The 14,866-nt window shown below is 35.9% G+C and overlaps 1 protein-coding gene across 3 annotated transcripts in view; it reads right to left on the bottom strand.

Annotated features, from left to right (window-relative positions):
* Nucleotides 1–14,866, bottom strand: part of WASF1 (WASP family member 1) — an 89,080-nt gene that overhangs the window by 44,100 nt on the left and 30,114 nt on the right. The window contains exon 1 of one of the 3 annotated variants that reach the window (XM_039727946.1): nucleotides 12,144–12,286. The exons of the other annotated variants lie outside the window; for them this stretch is intronic. Coding sequence (XP_039583880.1) covers nucleotides 12,144–12,235 — 92 coding nt within the window. The 5' untranslated portion in view covers nucleotides 12,236–12,286. Of the gene's footprint in view, nucleotides 1–12,143; nucleotides 12,287–14,866 lie in introns of those variants that run through there. 3 annotated transcript variants of the gene reach the window in all.

The following is a 14,866-nucleotide window of genomic DNA, read 5'->3' as shown; positions in this document are numbered from 1 at the left end:
ATCTCACATGGGATTCAGCATAAGGATGGGCTGTTATACGGCACAGAATACCTGAGTCAGTGCATGGGAAGAGGATGTAGGCTTGGAGGTGTTCAAAAGACATGTACATGTGGCACTTGAGGACATGGTTTAGTGATGCCCTTGGCAGTATAAGGCTATTGATTGGACTCCATGATCTTAAAGGTATTTTGAATCTAAATTATTCTATGATTCATACAAAAATTCATAGAAATATTAATCCAACAAATTGAGACAGTCTTATTCTATGAAAACTAGCAAAATTAATTAATAAAATAATTTTTCTATGTAGTAAAATCCAAAATATTTGTATACCACTAAAATTCTTAGCAACAAATTTGAAATTAAAAAAGCAAAATTTCTATTTTTCCCAAAAAATGTTATAAATAAAAATTGTAAATAAAATCCTTGCCTTACCCTATATAGCATATACAGATGCAATCAAATAATAACAGTCTATTTGGTTACTCTCGGTTATTCTGCAAGATCTTCAATCAAAATCTTTATAAAAGAGCAGAAAGTAGGAAAGTAACAAGCTTGTTCAAAAATATACTACCTTTAATTAAATCTGAAATTAATGCTTCTGAATGCAACAAGTAAAAGCTAAAGCAGCCACCAAATGCCATTTATATTACTTGTAGATCAGTGCTACAAGAGACATGGCTATGCACGTAATAGAGTAGATAATGAGTCCCTACAATAGTCTGGAGATGCCCTGCATCAGTAAGCAGGAGAGAATACCACACTGGTGAGAAACTGATGCTGATGTTTATTCACTAAGAGAAGACAGTTTTATATTTATATATAGATGCAATGAAAGGTCCCAAAGACAAGATTTAAAAAAGAAAACCTAACTTGAATTGACATAATACAATTTCTGCACATTTCTGAAAAAAAACACAGCAAATTTATCTGTTTTTATATCCATAACCTCAGTATTGTAGCCTTTCCAAGGAGCTAGATTCTCCTGTGGTGAAAAATACTACCAGAACTCCCTGCTGAACCCGGACTGAAAAGGCTAACAAAATTACCAGCGTTGATAATTTATATTTAACTCACATGGCAACTCCTACATGCTGGGAGTTCTATAAGAACTCAGATGATTATTGCCATGTACATGTTTAGATGAACCCAGATTGATCTTGCATGGCAACTCCTACGTGCTTGAAGTTATTCTATGAGTATTCAGGTGATCATTCCAATGTACATGAGCTGGGGGAGGGAGCAGCACAGTAATCTGAGTATTAGAGCAACAAGAAAGGAGGTTCCAAAATTTATATCTTGATCATACACTGAACCTACTTTCCTCTAAAGAACTAATCTGAAAGAAACTAACCAGGTTCCAAAATTTATATCTTGATCATACACTGAACCTACTTTCCTCTAAAGAACTAATCCAAAAGAAACTAACCAAAAACCACACAAAAATAACAAAAAAAAAAACAAACAAAAAAAACCCCAACAATGAAAACCATACACTGAACCTACTTTCCTCTAAAGAACTAATCTGAAAGAAACTAACCAAAAACCACCCAAAAATAACAAAAAAAAAGAAAAAAAAAACCAAAAAACCAACAATGAAAACAAAAAAATAAAACAACTAACCAAACAAAACCAAAAACAACAGAAAGAAGACAACTCCTCTCTTTTACAATTTAAGGTACATCACAAGTGTAAAACATCTTCTTCCAATACCCAGTTTATATCAGGTATCACCACTGGATAATATTTTGCTAATATAAAAGAAAAGGAAGAAAAAAGTAACAAATAGTGACCTTGTACAAGACTTTACATTTATACCATTAAATTATCATTGTATAAATATTTGGACAACCTCGTCCATAAATAAAAAGGATTAAAGTAATTGTCCAGCCCTTGTAGTCATTCCTAATGAAGGCTGCCAGTTTACCTAGCCACAATTATTCCCCACTACTGATATCACTCAAAAATATTACTGCTTACTGAAGAAAGAGTAGCATCTTGTCACCTAATTAAACAAAATAACAAAATGATCATGCAACACTCTGAGCAAAACTGTTGAGGATGACGAGATGGAGATTCTTGTTCCTTGTAGACCTAGTCAATGTAACAACAGTAACAGTTAAACTGATAAAAAAGCTTTAGGAACAGGCTTTTCTCACTACAAAAGTAAATAATTTCACTGTGAAGGTGCTTTGCTGAGAATGTTTAATTTAAATAGTTTTCAATCACCACAGTGTTTTTTGTAAAATTGAATGAGCAGAAAAAAAGTTCCCACACTTCTCAGAAGTCTGCTTGAAACCAATATTTTTTGTCTTCAGTTTCTTCACTGCTACTTCCAACTTTCTTGAAGATCAGCTGTTTTTCTAAAAATAACTGCAGACAAGAACATCAATTCTAAAAAAAAATCTTTCAGCTTCTGGTCAGGATCACTGAAACAGTACTGAACATGTGATGGTGGGCACCCCTGGACATCAGGCAACGAAAAAGGGTGTAAAGCCTGCTGAAGTGGCTCCACAGAGTGAGTTCCTCAGCATGAAAGCACTCTTACCCAGAGACTTCACCTTCACTTCAGGAAGCCCTGACATTTCCTTCAAGACAAAGTCACTCCACTCTGTACTTTTGTGCAAAAACCCACAAGAGCTCTGCCAGGACTTCTCAAAGAAAAATCGCCTAGGGACAGCTGGCAGAATTTCTTGCTGGTTTGAGTCACTTTGGAGAGACCACAGCTTGACAGATGAACTCTTCAATGAGCCATGTTCAACAGAGCACATTTTGAATCCCTGTTTGCTTTCCTAACCCCTCCAGACTTTCTGAGGTGAAAAGAGGCAGCAGCAAAGGCAGCTTCTGCTACCTTCAGCCTGCTACCCTGCAGAGGTCACTCAGCGAGATCTGTCTCTGTGTTGAACACATCCAGATGCTCAGGAGACTGAAGACTGCAAGAACCACAGTGTGCAAACCATGAGTGCTCCTGTGAGAGCTTTAAAAGACTCGAAGAACCACAGACTCCAGAGTAAAAGTGAGGGAAAGTTTCAAGTCATCTACAGTCCATTCTTCTACTACAAGGGAGGATCAATTATGTTCAAGTTATTCCTGGCAAATGCTCAGCTAGCTCATCCTTAGAAACATCCATAGGTGTCTTAAAAAGTTTGGCAAGCTTTCCCAAAGAAAGTTGTTGCAACATCTCACTAAAACTACAGGACATCTGCATACTTGAGAATGAGTATATTTCATTATACCTTTGAATAAATACTATTGCCACAAATTAAAAAACACAGGAGAAAAGATGGAGGTGCGGTGAGGGAGCAGGAGAGAGTTATCACAACAAAAATAGCTCATCTAGGGAAACAATCTAACCCCCAGAAAAATGTGCCTGACTCAAAGCTTCGATCACACAAGCTCTGGCAAATTTAGCTTAAACTGTCAGTGTCTGCTGATGTACTGAGCTGACAATAAATATCTACTACCTGTGAGGCAAATTCCAATTGTTACAAATATTGTACAGACAGAAATTAAATTATTAACTGGTAATGCTACTGGACTTTTCACTTAAGTTTTCCTATTGAAAATAGAAAGTTAACATTATATTCAGTATTCAACAAGTATTAAATTATCATATTTGGCTTGGTGCATACCATGTGTGAAAGAAAGCCTGATACTTCTTTTAGTATTAAAAGACACTCTTTAGAGATGCTATACAAATTAAGCATGAAGCTACTGCTTGCTCCTCTGTACTACAGATTTCCTCATTTCTTAATGGAACTATGTATAAAATAAGATAATTAGAAAGTGACAATACAAAAATATAAAGGAAAGGGAAGGACTTTATCCTAGAGCTCTGAAGAGCAGGCTGAATTTCAAACAAAGAACTTAGTGGGTGGGGGAGGGAACACAGAGAGTACTTATGTTATTCACATTATTTAAGCTACAAGCTTCCTGGAGCTTGTTCACTGAAACGAGGATGGTTAATCTTAAGTATTCCATAAATTCCACAGATCAGCTGAAAAGTCTTCTGAGGCATGGATTAAAGAACTTTCACAAGGCATCCCTAGATCATGCCTGGGCTAACTGCTTCAAAAGACCATGCTCTAAGTCTGCATAGGTAGAGACCACACTATAAATCCCTCTAGGATAATTCTAAAGTGTTCAGGGTGTTAAAATTGGATAAAATTAATCCAAAGAAGGCCAAATTATTTGAGCTTCTAGTAGAACACACAGAACAAAGGGTAAAGAAGCAGTGTTGAAAATTGTGAAGGTTCTCTTTTTGTGCTTATTATTATTTTTACTGCAGTATCATGTTGAGATGCTATTTAGTGCTAGATGGGGAATTACACAACTCCTGCCCTGAAAATCTCATTTAGTTTTAGAGGTCAATCTCAAATAACTGTGGAATCCTGACCTACTGGCACTGGACTCACTTAATACTGGAGATCAGAAGGAGGAGATGTTTCTTATGCATTTGGTTGGTTTTTCAGGTTTTTTCCTAATTAAGGTAAAATGCCATTTCCTTTTTTTGAACCAAAAAATTATTTTCCCATTATAATGACAGGGAATACATTTCAAACAAAAATGTTCTGTCAAGTATATTATTCTAATGTTACTATTCTGGCTGATCTGTTCAGCTATTTGTTCCATTTTACTATTCTGGGCTTTCAACAGAAGAGCTGGAAAAAGTACACATTTGCATATTTCTACATTACCAGTGTTTCTACATTAACAGCATGTACTATACAGCTCATACTTCCAGTGCATAGCACTGAAGACATATAATTTTGTACTTTTCCTTGCCATTTTTTTATTTTCTTTCATTTTATATACAATTACATTTTAAAATGTGTTTTAAATGCTTAATTTTATCAAATTATTAATGCCTCTGTTTCAATATTTATGGATGCATGAATAATTTAGAATACATTATTTATACTTTCAGCATTAGAACAGGAATTGAAAATTCAACGGACCATTTTACATCAATTTTTTGTCCTAAATAAAAACATGAATATACCAGGCACATTGGAAACTCTGTGGAAGGAAGCCTGGGAACAAAAAAATATACAGTGATAATAGAATTGTGTAAGAGCGTTTGAAATCAAATCTATGTAACTAGCATTTCAATGACTAGCAAACAAGCTGAATTGAAATAACAGACAGGAATAAAAGGTTTTGCTGCATATTGCTACCTGCCAACCATGATAGTGACACCAATTATAACAGAAGCATCACTCGCTAACAGACCTCAGAGATGTAGCAACTGTAGAGCATTCAGTTGCATTAAACAATTATGTAGATGGAAAAAAAACAAACAAACATGACATTTTTTAGGTCTCTCAGAATAGAGGTTGTTTCATGGTTAGCATGGCAAAACAAGCAACCATTGGCACGTGACCTCACAAGTGCTGATTATACATGGACAACCACTGCCCTGGTCCTGCTGGCCACACTATTTCTGACACAGGCCAGAGTGGCCATCTGAGCACAGCAGGCTCCTGTTCAGCCCCTGCTGAGCAGCACCCCTAGGTCTTCTTCCACTGGGCAGCTTTCCAGCCACTCTGCCCCAGCCTGAAGTGCTGTGACCCAAGGGCAGGAGTGAGCACTTCACCTTGTGGAACCCTGTACAATCGGCCTCAGCCTCCACATCCAGCTTGTCCAGATCCTGCTGCAGAGCCTTCCTGCCCCCAGCAGATCAACACTCGTGCCCCAGTTGGTGTCATCTGCAAACTGACTCGAGAGAGCCTTGTCCAGACCTTCAATATAGAACTTACACTCATACACAAGGGTGAGCTGGCTCATGCAGCCTACTCACCTTTTAAAAAAGGCTGCAAACAAAATTCCTCACTGAAGTTTTTTCAGCAAAGCAAGTACTGAGACATGAAAGCAAAGGTTGGGGAAAAATAACTAATTAGAATAGAGGAATCAGAAGATCAGAGTCCACACTCAGCTCTCACAATGGAGGGAAGTCACTCGCCCAGGGGGCTGTACTGGGAATTGTCCTGTTTAACACATTCCTAAGTAACATGGCAAGGAGAAAGGGGTGGCAGCTCTTCAGCGAGGTGAGAAAATCTACCGATGGTACATACCACCAGGTAGTAAAGAGGAATGCCTTAAAGACCAGCAAAAATGCTTATCAGTCTGAGGCAGCAGGCAATAAAGAAGCTGGTGAAATTCAATTTAGATTAACGTAAAATGATACATGTATGGAAAACTAATCCTGCCTTCATATATAAAACAAGAAGCTCTGAGTAGTAACACTAAGGAGCAGAAGAGATAATTCCATTAAAGCACCAGTTTGGTGCTTGGCCATACTAAAAAAGCAGATTAGAAAATTCAAGAAACATTATGCAAATTAAGGAATATTAAGAAAGAGTATCAAACAGAAATAAAATATTCTATATAATTCTATAAAATTACACTTGTTCCACAGTTTAAATATTGCAAGAAGCTTCTGCCTGCTCCTCTCAATAGAAGGTGGAAAATTTTCCAAGAGGGCAAGAAGGATCTATGGTATGAACTGTCTCCATACCTGGAAAGCTCAAATGCATGTAATGCTTCTGTGTGCAAAAAAAGTGAGTTTGGGAGCTACTATAAGAGAGACCTTAAAAATCTTTAGTGGAAACATCTTACATAAAGATTAGGTATTCATGTTTTCTTCCAAAAAAGTGAACAAATGGATAGCACAAAAAGGTAAGAGGAGAGAGGTTCAAAGCAAACATGGCTGGACTTCAAACAATGAGCAGCAGCACCATGGACTTCGTGCAGGGGACACAATGCAAGCTCACATGACAAAGTCAAGGGAAGAACAGACAAGCATCTATGAGAGTTCATGGCACGTTCCTAAAAAGACTAATTCCCAAGAGTTCAAAAAACGTTCAAGATGAATATACTCAGAAGCTGAAAGAATATTAACAAGAATCATATGCCTAATCCTATTCTTACTCTTCTCCAAGCATCTGCTGGTGGTGACTGGTGGAGTATGAATATTGAGCAAGATAGATTGGTGCAGAATTCATTTTCTGGTTAGATATTTGGAGGCAATTTTCCTGCAAACTAACACAAAATCACATTACAAAGGCTGAAGTAAGGGAGTACAATCATAGCTAATAACTTTGCAATAGCTTAAGTATTTAAAAGACAGGCACTCAAATTGCATTCCACTGTCCTTGAACTCATGCTCAGGTGGAAGCCCCTTCTCTAAAAGTTCAAACCCTTCTTGCAACTTAGTTATTGAACCTATGAAAGCTAGGATTACTCCTACAGTAAATAGTTTATGCATAATCCTTTACTTGAAGTAATATTTTCTCTGAATTTTAGGTATATTCCTGCATTTCTTAGCCAGCAACACACAGCCAGACTTAGGCAGAAAGTCCAATACGGCCCATGCTGTCCTGTGATTCTTCTGTAACCAAGTCCCAGTTGATATCTACAGCAGGGCAATAAAACTTAAATGCAAAACTATTTCAGAACCACAAAACTCTGTGTGGTTAAACACTCCTTCCAGTTTCCAACTTAAGCATATTCATGCCCATTCTTATGGATACTTGTTATTTTGCCAAAACCATAATTTATCTTAAGCAACTCTTCTTCCTTCAGTGTTTACCCTCTGATGTATTTAACATGGGGGGTGTGTCACAACTCCTTCAAACGTCTGTACATCAAATAAATCAAAATCCTATTCCTTAGCTGCATGTGTTACATTTATATAACCAAAAAGATATAATTATATATATAATGATAATATATCATAAATAATAAGATATTGTAATATATTTCTGAATACAAAATTTTACATTAGACCTTTCCACTGTTTTGTAAAATGACATTATTTTATTTCTAGCTATTTCAGAAATACTTAATCTGATACAGAGTAATAGCAAATTTGCCTTTACAAAATTCAGATTCTGTTTTGCTTGGCAATTATTATCTAGATCAGTCAGGGCTTCTCAGATTTTCTCATGCACTCTTCTATGGATAAAGATAAAAATGCTTCTTTTGACATTTGCACTTTCTATTACATTTCACCCTAATCAATTCAGTCTTCAGTCTTTCACCGTTTAATGAGGCTTTTCAATTTCTCATCTACAGGTGAGAACATCAACAGCTTCCCACTTTCTGTCTGCTCATTAACACTGGTATCTCCAAGAGACTTACAACAGCAGAGGAGAAAATAATACAAAAAAAGAGAGGCACAAATTTTAGCATTAGTATTGCTGGTGTATGTTCAGGTAGGTATTTGACAACAAGTTACAAGAAGAGTTTTGATGGATGATAATGAAGTAATTTTACAGATTAATTAATATCATTAACAGCAACGTGAAAAGCAACATAGTTCTGTATGACTGTGCATGCAAATTACACTTGGAAAGTTTTCTTTATACATGCACTGCACATACTGTAATATACTGTGCACTGAAAACCTTTAAAAAGGTTTTGTTTTTTCTTTGCTTGTGTTTCTTTTTCATTAAAAATACACTCATTAGGAATCAAAGATAGGGCTGCTTTCAGAATGTTTATATGAATTTTTTATAAAACTGAAAAATGGAATATTTTATTCACTACGTACAGAACTATCAAAAATAACAAATGTGCCTTAAGTATCTCACTGAATTAACTGTACCAGTTTTTAACTGCTCTCATTAAAGTGTATCCAAGGGTCATATACAAAATAAAAAGCCCTACACTAAAGGACATAGCACAAGAAAATAGCTGGCCAGTTCTAGAGATCAAACTCACAGGCTGCAGCAGGTACCTTAATTGTATAGATACTGTACGTACAGCTTTAGGCATAGAAAAACAGTATTCACAACACTCAGTATCCTGAGAAGAGGAAATACCTTCAACTAAAAGAAAGAAAAATGTGTTTCTGAAATTGCTCCTCTTATCTTTTTGGATACCCAAGCTACACTAGAAGTAAGCACCTCAAATTATGTTAAACATTTTCAACATGTAGTTTTTTCAGGCACATTGCCTGTGTTCAGACAATTGGATTAATTGATGCTATTGCCCATATCTCACATAACATCTGAGCACTGATGCACTATCAGCAAACAAAGATTCACTAATCAGAAATCCCCATCTGCTCAGATCCATCCTTCCAGGAGATCCTCCTTTCTAGGACATTGTGTTAAGCACCTGGAGAAAAGAATTGTTTTTTATATTTGTCAAAGAAAAAAGAGCTGTGGTTTGGGCTTAACACCCTGCTGTCTCCTTGCATCAGATGTGCTCACTTAATTCCTCCTGGTTTATATTCCTGGAAGAGTGAAGGAGCACAAGTGTCCAGCCATGATTTCTAAACAGCCTTTGCTGGAAGCTGGACACCTGAGCACCATGGTGGCTCTATCTCCACGCCTGGAACTGGCACAGATTTCACAGATGATGGAAGTTTTTACTAGAAACTTTTAGACACTAGCGGCAGCTAATTAGATTTTTCAGATTTTTCAGTTGTTCAGATCACTCTCTTGACTTCGGAAATCTGACTCCCATGCAAAGTCAAAGCTGGGAAGGTGTTTCTGAGTAGAATAACTGTGTACAATACATGCCTTCCCTGTTCTTACTCTTACCCAGCTACACAGACAGAGTATGAGATTTTTTTTTCCTCCATTTTGGCGTGACTCTGCACAGCTCTTAAGCAGCACTTCACATATCTATTTTTCTGGGAAATTTGCGCTTTGGTTCTCTTAATTTTATTAAGTTGGATATTTTATATGTATTTTTCCTAACATTAGTGATTTTTTTCCCCTTAACATTAATGTTACTCTGCATTAACAACTGGAAAATTAATGCATGGTGTGGAAAGTTATGTTCTAGTCCAGAAAACATTTCCAGTATAAAACATAAATCTATCACCTCAAAAACTGTCATTTGTAATGATAACTAATTTTATGTGTAATGCAGTGATGACAGGAAATGTCAATAATAATTTCTTTAACGCCATACTTTTTAAACAAATGATGAACAAAAAGATCATATATACACATGCTCAATCAGTCTCTAAAATGTTAAAGTTCCATTTGTTTTTAATACACTTACTCTAATCTCCACTGCCCTAGTGGATTATCCCACAGCAAAGCACATCTCAACAAAATCATATGCTTTCAAGACTTCTGACAATTTCTGTGCTTCTGACTTCTACCTTAAGTCAGGGTTATATATACACTGTATGTAGAATTGTATATAAAGAGATTTCTACTACCTCTTTCTCCTCACAAAGAGAAACATATGGAGCTTACTATCACAGGCAAAAGCAACTTTTCACCATAAATGAATTTTTAAAGCCTATGAAAACAAAACAATGCAGGATAATAAAAGCTGTACTGTTACAACTATAGGGCATTCTCCAGTTCTACAACACAGAAAATACACACAGAAATGCAAGTGTACACACACAGACACACACACACACAAGAAAAACCAGCTGCAAGACAGATTGCATGTCACAACACAGGGAGATGCTTGTGAATTGAAACCATTAATACACAAGATAGGTTTGAGAATCTTGTGGTCAGCTTTCTGCCACTCACACTTTTCCAGAATTCTAGAGCTTTGTCTATACTTGAATTATTAAAAAAAAAAAAAAAAAAACCCAAACAAACCAAACAAGACCACACACCCAAAACAAGCAACCCTAAACTATTATTCACTTTACTTCCCAAAGTTCAATTCTGTTAGTGTTTAGGTTTTTTTACAGGTGAGTGCCAACACACTTTGCTAGTAGGAAGTAAAAACAGCTTCAATCATTCACTTTTATCACTCCATCTATTAACACCTTTTCTCAGTGGCAGTACTAGATTTGAAACAAAAAACCAAACAAACCACCAACCAAGTGTAGATCAAGACACGGAGAAAATATTTTTGATTTGGGACTTGTGCAGGCATACCCTGTGAAAATAAATCTGTCTTAATCCTCTTGCCTGAAAAAATCTGAAAGTTCTTTCCAAGCACTTTAAAAATGCAGCCTCTTTAATAACTTTGGACTGCATTAGCAGTGAAAGCAGCACTGTGCAATGAACATTTCAACCAATCTGTCTTCAGTATTCTCTGTATATTTACAAGATTCATCAAAAAGAAATAGAAGTTTGCATCTGATAAGCTGTTTCAACAGACAAAGTTAACTTCTGTCTAGGAAGCTACTCCTTCCACAAACATGCTGGGAGCTTTCTGCAAAGCAACTTTCCAAATAATTCTGGCAAAGAAACACCAGCTGACTCTGAGGAGAAAAGACAATGGGCATTATGAAGATGATCTCTCCTAGAAGCAAGATCCAAGGGACACAGTTTGCCAAAGAACTTGTTATTCTTAAGGCCAGAACTTATTTTAAGGCTACAGAAGCGGTATTTGGTCATATGTTTGAACAACTGAGAACACAGAATGATCTCACACCTAACACAAGCAGTATCATCTTTATTACAATAAAATATCTTAAATTAGAATAATTTATCTTTATTTGAGACAAGCTCAGAATTTTAAATCAAACCATTCCAACAATCCTGGGCAACATATGTATTTGGAAAGAGTTTTGCAGAAATTCTGGACTCAGTCATATACTTCTCACTATCAACTAATCATGGAATTATTATGGTATTATATAAATACATATATAATATAATATATTATATATATCAAGACCAGAATACATAGTGAACTAGCAATGATAATGATTTTTTTCCAACACAAACAATGTATCTCTCTCTTGATTTTTCATGGCACTCTTCAACTTGACTCCAGTGGAAGAAATACTTTCAAGACCAGGGACTCACTATTAATGGTACATGTACTTTACAGCACCTTCCTGAGTACAGTCCTTGAGCTGCACTTAACCAAACACAGAGCTGAAGTTTTAGATTGTGGTTTCCATTGCCAGTGGTCTACTTAACATCAAAAAGCCCAACCAACACTACAACAAAACAGCTCAGGAATCTATCTTAAAATGTGGATCCTGAGCACTGACACAGAAAGATCACCTACCTTAATTAGCTGACTATAGACAGATGCACCAATAGAAAAAGTTCACAATTATAAAAGGCCATTTCACCCTTTCCTTGGGTGATGTTACCAAGATAAAAAATTATTACAAGCCAAGTCTAAAGAACTGAGTTGCAGTTACATAACCTTAAAGGCAAATAGATTAGTGTTTGTGAAGCAAAAAGCCCTACCTTTTTGAAGCCTTCTTGAAATGAACAGACTTTAGAAAAGTAGTGTTTCCTTTCCTCTTAAAGTTGTTCCCATCAACAGAAGGCAACAGCATCAGTCACACTCCACTTACTCTGTTCTGTTGCTGATACTTGTCTAAAATTTTTCTAATACAGTAGTGTTTACCAGCATAACCTGAAAGGTAGGTCAAGAGACTGCTTTACAACCTAGGTGCCAATTCTGCTCAACAAAATTTTTAAAACAGGCACAGACACCAGAACTGTAGCCATAAATATCCACACAGTTCTTAGTGTGATTACTGTTATCATGCTAAGCAGCCAAAGTAAAAACAAGTGAAATGGTTACACTGTATTTTTAAAAGCCAAGGAAATACACAAGGGTTTTGTTAAAAAAAAAGTTTCAAATGTCACAGCTAAATTAGCAGATATAAACCAGCTTTATAAATTGTTACTTTAAAGAAAAAATAAGTTGAAATAATAAGTTTGCCATAAAATATACTACACAAATAATGAAAGAGAGAAGGCTGTATTTCTTTTTTCAAGTTATTATGTAATGCACTTACTCAGTATTGCAATACAGTCCCCAAACTGGCTTAGATTGAAGTTATCAGCTCAATTTTATTAATGTAATTTCATGATGAAAATCAGGAGAAAAAAAAAATCTATAATGTACATCTTTTTAAGACCCACTCTATGAAATAAGATACATTTACCATACCACCCAAAAATATAAAATATGCATTCCAGAGAATAAATGCGGAAGTTTGCTTTTGACACCTTTATAGAAAATTACTTTTCTTCCTGCTCTCCTTTTAGCAAAGGAGAGCTGAAAACTTCAGATAGCCAACACAGGTATTATTTAAATATAAAGAAAATTTATGTGATGTGAGATCCCAAATATCAAATGAAAATAAAATGTCATGCCCTATTACAATGTCTGAAAACGAGCCTCTCAATGAGAAATAAGAGCTCATAGAGTCCTATCCTGTGAAAATCCCAATCCTACTAAGTATCTAAAAAAGAATTGTTTTGGAGTTCTGCTATTTTGTACTAGTGGGACCAAAAGTCAAATGGATGTAAACATGTTAAAGACAGAAAAAAATTTTAAAAATAATCAATCCTGTAATTAATAGTCTATGTTTTGTACATACAAGACATTAATGACAGTGCAATGGGTTTTGTTTTGGTGTTAAAAAATGGGAGTGGGAAGATTGCACCCAGGGATCCTAGGTAGCACTAGTTCTCACGCTAATTTTTACCTTCTACCTGAAGGATGACTAGTCTGCAATTTTACTGTATTTTATCACAATTATCCCAAGCCTCCATACTTAAGTCCATTGGGGGTTGGTTTTGCTTTTTCATGAACTTTTTGTAGGGGAGGGAGTGGAGATTGTTTGGTTATTGTATTGGTTATTTGGGGTTTTTTCCCCATTTAGTTTTGTTTGTCTGCTTGGAGTTTTTTTTCTTCTCCAAAAAGAGCTTTTTAACATCACTATTTGTTGTGCAGAACCCTTCTTTCCACTATTTTAATTAAGGTCTTTTGCAGAAAAACAGTCACATGCTCTCAAAATATTCAGCTCAGGGTCCCCTTTTGATTTTTTCCCCACTAAAATACTGCATGTGCAGGAGGGTTGGTAGTTGAGAAGGTGCTGAAGGATCATCTGTACTTTATATCTCAGTGAGTCTGTACATTTCAGGGCACAAAACATAACTTCATTAAAGCCCTAGAAGCAAAGATCAAACAAAACCATGCTGTCATTTCCACCAGTGGTCCCAGCCACATTGGAGGTACTTATTAAAGGGAACAATGCCATTCTCTTCCTACTATGCATAGATCTCAGCTGCTCATCTCTTCTTCCAATCTTTGAGCACAGTAAATTGAAAATCAGAACTGAAAGAAAAGCCAAACCAAACCACAAATAAAACATGTTGTAGAGAAAGGCAAAATCTATGTATTTCAAATCATTATGCTTCTTTAAGGAATTTCAATCAACTAAAAATCCAGCCATTCATCTAGAATTAAATAACTCATTCAGGCTGAACAGTATGAATTTTACATCTACTACTCTGTGAGTATAGAAATCAGAAACACAACTATTGCCTTTGGACTAGACAGGAGTTCAGCTTTTTCACAGCAGATTACCTCTCCTTATAAACCTACAACATTGTCAGTACAGGGACACTGTAAAATTCTTGGTTTCTGTATTAGTGGCTATTTAGAAAAAAATTGGAAAACCCCCAGGATTGCAGGTAAATTATATGTAACTATTCACATTTTGTGTGCTGAAGTATGTACGTCCTACTCTTCCTCTGCCTGCCAATCCTACCATTGCATATAAATGCAACTGAAGTACTTTGTGCAGCACACAACAATAGTTTCCTTGTACGTGTAATTTTGCTCACTTCAGGTCTTCAACTCATTTGCTAATTTTCAAAAGAAGTCAAACAACAGTGAGTTTTCTGAGTCCTCCATTACTGTAATTAATGAAGATTAAAGTGAAACCACTTTTACTGGAACATAAACTATTCTTCCAAGCAGGTAAGTTTAGCTTCCTTATGGCCCCAGATGATGCCAAACCAGTATCTCAGTGTTTCACTTAATATTATGAAAAGGGAGAGAATATTTACAATCCATTTAAACAATAGTCTGGGATGATGGTTTTTCATTTTTCTTTTCATTTTTTAGAGTTATGTAACCCATTATCAGAATGATAACTTTCTGAAAC

The sequence above is a fragment of the Passer montanus genome, unplaced genomic scaffold, assembly GCF_014805655.1.
Source record: "Passer montanus isolate IOZ18808 unplaced genomic scaffold, ASM1480565v1 scaffold11, whole genome shotgun sequence".
Lineage (NCBI taxonomy): Eukaryota > Metazoa > Chordata > Aves > Passeriformes > Passeridae > Passer > Passer montanus.
The sequence above is the reverse complement of the archived record's forward strand: the minus strand, read 5'-3'. Positions and strand labels throughout refer to the sequence as shown.